The sequence below is a fragment of the Emydura macquarii genome, unplaced genomic scaffold (genome assembly GCF_026122565.2).
Source record: "Emydura macquarii macquarii isolate MOO-44397 ecotype Brisbane River unplaced genomic scaffold, CSIRO-AGI_Emac_v2 contig_2205, whole genome shotgun sequence".
NCBI lineage: Eukaryota > Metazoa > Chordata > Testudines > Chelidae > Emydura > Emydura macquarii.
In genome coordinates this window covers 4,435,967-4,441,159 of record NW_027132342.1, presented here as the reverse complement: position 1 = coordinate 4,441,159, position 5,193 = coordinate 4,435,967, and the positions used below count along the sequence as shown (strand labels likewise).

The 5,193-nt window shown below is 35.5% G+C and overlaps 1 protein-coding gene across 1 annotated transcript; it reads right to left on the bottom strand.

Moving 5' to 3' along the window:
• Positions 1 to 578: 578 nt before the first annotated feature.
• On the bottom strand, positions 579 to 4,034 carry IAPP (islet amyloid polypeptide). Its single transcript, XM_067558975.1, has 2 exons — positions 3,955 to 4,034; positions 579 to 982 (listed from the first exon to the last, which is right to left on the bottom strand). Exons 1-2 carry the CDS (start codon positions 4,032 to 4,034, stop codon positions 793 to 795), a joined length of 270 nt encoding a protein of 89 aa, XP_067415076.1. The 3' UTR covers positions 579 to 792.
• Positions 4,035 to 5,193: the final 1,159 nt, after the last annotated feature.

Genomic DNA, 5,193 nt, shown 5'->3' with positions numbered 1-5,193 from the left:
CTTTCAAGAAGAATACAAAGTTCTTGTCACCCCATTTAGCTGGGTTTGCTGATGCTCAGATTTATAATTCATTGGCTCTCATAGTGTTTAAATGAGCAAAAAAATTAGACATAAGAATTTTAAACTCTTAAAATACTATGTTTCAAAATGCAGTGAAACGTGTACAGGAGATCACCCTTACTAGAAAGATTTTTGAGTGAGAAAAGACCATTATGATCATCTAGTCTGATTTGCATAACATAGGTCATAGAATTTCACCCAGTAATTCCTGCTTAAAGCTCAGTAAGGGACTATAAACCCTTTTAAAATATCTCAAAAAGTACTTAGTACAATTCTGCTTCACTTACATTAGGACACAACCTCTGTTAACCAACTGATTTTTGTTAGCTCCCTGAGTGGTTATTTAGGACAGGTTTAATTTTTTTTCCGCTCACCCAACTGGGACTATAAAGACATGCACATCGTGATTGTCTTTTTAATCTTTTTAATTTAAAAAAAAAAAAACCTATAGCAATCACATTTCAGTTTATTTTTGTGATTTATTTTCTTTTCACAAATGAATCTAATGAGCAGATTTCTGAAGCTTTCAGTGAATTCAAAAACCATTCCCTATGCATGTCCTCATACATGCATAGTGAAATGATAAACGTGAAAATCACATACACAGACACACACACAGAAAACAAGGCACTGTTAAGAATGTACAGGTAGTAAATGACTAAAAGGTTATTTATACATAAAAACTGGGGAGGAACTTCTAATGAGGACTGCGACAGTAATCATTTTAACACACTAAAGCTGTAGATAGTTTAGGGGTTCTCTGTTTAGAAGCCCAACTCTGTCCCTCTTGCCATATGTATTGGATCCCACATTGGTAGGCGAATAAATTGCTCCGATGTTGTTGCTGGATCGAACTAAAAAGTCAGCCAAACGTTGCGTCACACATGTAGCAGTGTTGCATTTCCGTTTCTCCAACCGGTGACTGGTAACATAAAACAAACAGAGCCATGGTGAAGTCTAATGATGAGCAATCAAATGTGCCACCTCTCAAAAGCACTTTAACTGATAATGTAGGAGTTCTTTTAATGTGAGCACAGATATGTGAACATTACAATATTCCTGCCACCTACATTGTGCCTGGAAAAAAATCACACTGTATGCTATTATCTATTTTAATGATAGGTGTAGGTTACATTCAAAGACCTCAGAAGTCATATAATTTTTATTGATATTCAGCACCGTAGCTTATGGCACCTAGAACACTATAATAGGATAGTTAATGAAAGCAATGACTTAGATCAGAGATTCTCTTTTATGGCTATTTAGAGGACTTTCTGATATCATGAGAATGATTAGCATGATGATAATCACTTATTCTCCTAGGGCCCCATACTGGTCCCATTAAAGACAATGGCAAACCTTCAATTAACTTCAAAGGGAGCAGGATTGAGACTAAGGTTCTTTCTCCAAATTATGGGCTTCTGTACCACTCAAGACTTAGCTCTGTACAAACAGTAATTTCTTCACTACTGAAAAGCAGCCACTTTTGGTTGGAGCACAGCAGAATGGCAATACTGCTGTGATAGGGGAGAGCCATTTTTGGACAGGATGCTACCTTTCTTACAAAAAAGATGCTACTGAACTGTCCATGTCCAAAGAAAACCTCAGTTTTAAGGTCTTATCCAACCCCCAATACAGTGCACTGCAGGGTAGTCACTTCAGAAAAAGGAAGAGTTGAGCTGAGTTCAAATCTTTGGTTCTGGGGAACTCAGGGATTCCAAACTTCTTTCTTAGGACAGTAAGCCATGTCCTTAAACAGATACTCTCTCTACTGTTGACAAGTCCTGATGTAAGGACCATCTGTTCTGAAGGATTTCCCTGGACATCGTCAAAGTAATCTATATGCTGATGTGACATGACCTATTCAGCTACAAAACATAATTTACTTCAAATAATTCATTGCAAATAATGTGAATTTTGGCAATGTTACTCTGACTAATTCCTGATTAATATATTTTTCCATTTATTGACTAGGTCTAGTATTTAAAATGTCACATTATGTTTCAGCAGTGTGATATTTTTAATCTAAGAGCCCAGGTGAAATAGAAACTATGTGCTAAATGTCTGAGCAATAACAGCTGTTGGTTAACAAATGGGTAATAGTTTATAAGTGATTCATATTTTAAACATGTCATATTTCAGTTAAATGGTAGTTTAGGGCTTGAGCCAACTTTCCTTGATGTCAGTGGGAGTCCTTCTATTGACTCTAAGGGGAGCTTGATCAGGCTCTTAAAGCCTAATAGAAAAGATATAATATAAAATAATATCATCCGGTCAGCAAACAATCTATCATGGATTTTTTTAATGGATGGGAAATTTGCTAAATGCTTTTACCTTGAAGGACAAACCAATCACTTATTCTCATGAAATTCCTAATCTATTCATTAAAGCAAAGCTTCCATTGTCTTTAATGGTGCAGGCCCTAAAACTCTGGGCCAATATTTTTCCAATAACTCATCTTATGAAACTGATGAAGCATATCTTATCAATAGTTAATGTTATTACACAGCTCAACAAAATGGCACGAAACCCCCTCATGCCTGTGAGCTCACTAGGGACCTGGCCCTGCAGCCTTCATTCAAGTGGGAAGTACCATAAGCGTCAGTGCGACTGCTTACTTTGAAGAGGGCAGTCAGGGTCATTGATGAGCGGGCTATCAGACCCCACAGTTGAAGAAAACACATTGTAGAGAAATGTTTCATTTTAATTCTTTGTTTAAAATAGAGGACTAGCTATAGGAATGCTGGGATTGTGTGTTCACTACCCATATTATATTGGAGGATATCATTTTGGTGGGTGATATTCATCCTTTAGGTTGGAAGAGATACTGTGATCAGAGGCAACTACAAAAAGAGATGTTTACTGTCTGGTGAAGGAAACTCACATAGAGACCCAGTAAGCAGACAGACCAGGTAAGAGAGAATTTTCCTAGTATCATTCTATACTGTTTATCACTTAGCATAAAATGCAAATTCTTTTAAAATTGCTATTTTTATACATCAAAAAGTCCATTGAAAATGACATTTATGCATCTGTAAAAGTATTGTAAATTAATAAAAGTCTATCATGACAGACTGTTTCTTTTGATTCTTGCTATGCTGAAACCGTTGTTTATTTCAAGAATGCTCAATCGTTCACCTACTGAAGATAGTCATGTTTTAAAACAATTCCATTCACTTCAGAAGGAATTTTGTTTTCCATGGAAAGAAATTTCATATTTTCCCCATCACTCAGGCATGAAAAATTAACATTTAAATAGCAGATCCCTTTCAAGGTAAACTTCTTTTCACAACATAACCTAAAAATGGTGTGCTGAAAATTCAGGGAACATATTTTGAAAGCTTTTCAGATTTCCATAACAGATCTGGTAAAACGGATTGTCTGTCTTTCCAACTTTATTCCTTAAATATATTTCACTTTTTAACTTGAAATGCTTTGCTATACAGAATGGCTACATTTCTACCAAAAATATATTTTAAGCTCTGTTTGAGAGAACTTGAACAGAACTGAAGGGATCTAAAAGAAAATTGCTGGCTCAAATTATGCTTCTTAATTTAATTATATCTGGTTTGAATAGAAGAATGCAGAAAAGATTTGATACCTTTTTGGCTTTGCTGCAGCTTGTTGTGGCAATGCCCCAGTAAGTCCCAAGGGTGTATTCCTTGACAGGACTGGTAATAGCCATCCTTGTCTGTTGGAAGTCCCGTCAGATAGATCATCAGCCACAGAGAATAGTCTTTTAAACAATAACAAAATACACAGTGAAATTGAATAGAACTATTTCACTCATATTGTTTGATGGCAAAAGTGAATAATGGAACAGTCTGAAACATCTGTTTTCTCATAAAAAAAAAAATATATATATATATTTTTTTTTTTTTTTCCATTACCTACCTCTCCATAGGTGTAGCCTCCAGGTAGCTTAAAGTAACAGAGAGCACAATGAAGACAACTGGCAGCTTTAGGATGCACATCTTTCCTTCCTAAGTTTCTGAAAAGAATAATAATTCAAAACTAAAAGAGATCCTAAGTACTGTTCAACATACAATAAATCTGACCCTAGTGCTGTTCTAAACAGGCAATAGTTAATCTCTGTCTTTAATTAGAGCAAAAGCATGATCAGCCTTTAGTGACACACAAAAGATATATTCAGATGGCTTTCTAGTAGATTTTGGCATCTAGTAGATTAAACCCTCTCCCATTTCTTGCTTTCTTTTCCCAACATTTTCTAAATTTCAGATTGTGGTTTCAACTACAGCTTGTACTGAAATCTTTCTTTTAGCTTTCTTTGACTAATATTTTTCCTTGTAATGAGGCAGATTATGCCCTCAAAGTGTGTGGCTTTATATCTTAAATAACAGAAAGGAGAAATCATTTACCTTGTGGTGGTCAAGGAACTAACTGAAGAAGTTCAGCACACGTCTGTATTAGCAGGAAGAGTACATGCAACAATTCCACGCTTGCATCTGGCTCTGCAGTATCCCTTTTTTCTCCCCTCCTTGCTGGCAAGTAATACAGCTCTTATATACCCTTCACACCTTTCTCAGCTCTGACATCAGGCAGCACAGAGAGACTGTCATTAATTTCCATCCCTATAGATAGAAAGTGCCCCAGAGATGAGCAGAGGTAGATGGGTCCTTATTACATTAACACATCAATAGATATTAACCTAGCGTATGCAGGATGTCCTCCATGAAGCTACTGTAATATTATGTTGCACACAGAACTGAAGCCACAATTTTACAGTTCTAATAAGATGCTGAGGTCATATTTCCTGTGGGTGTTTTCAAGGGCTAAATAAGGTAAGAAAAAATTATAAAAGAAGCAAGAGTAACTGAAACACAAAATAGACAGAAGTATCAGAAATCATGGAAAAAAGAAAAGAAAATGATAGTGATTTGTAATAGATACATAAATATAAAAACCAAAATCAGAATAAGGGACATGAAAGGATGAAATCTAGATGAGGAGAAAGAGGATGCAATTAAAACTGACCAGTAGGAATAGCTTGAATATCAATAAAGAATAAGTTGGATAACACTTTCAGTTGAGTAGAAGTTTTCCTGTTGCTAGTAGGTTTTCTCTAGATATAGAATATTTCATAAATGAAAACTAAATTCAATTCATGTTGTT

What these genes read in the sequence shown, in the direction of transcription:
- IAPP (XM_067558975.1), bottom strand. Translation starts at nt 4,034, where the DNA reads ATGTGCATCCTAAAGCTGCCAGTTGTCTTCATTGTGCTCTCTGTTACT. An exon ending in GAGGCTACACCTATGGAGAG is followed by an intron (nt 983 to 3,954) that starts GTAGGTAATGGA and finishes TTATGTTACCAG; the next exon opens with TCACCGGTTGGAGAAACGGA.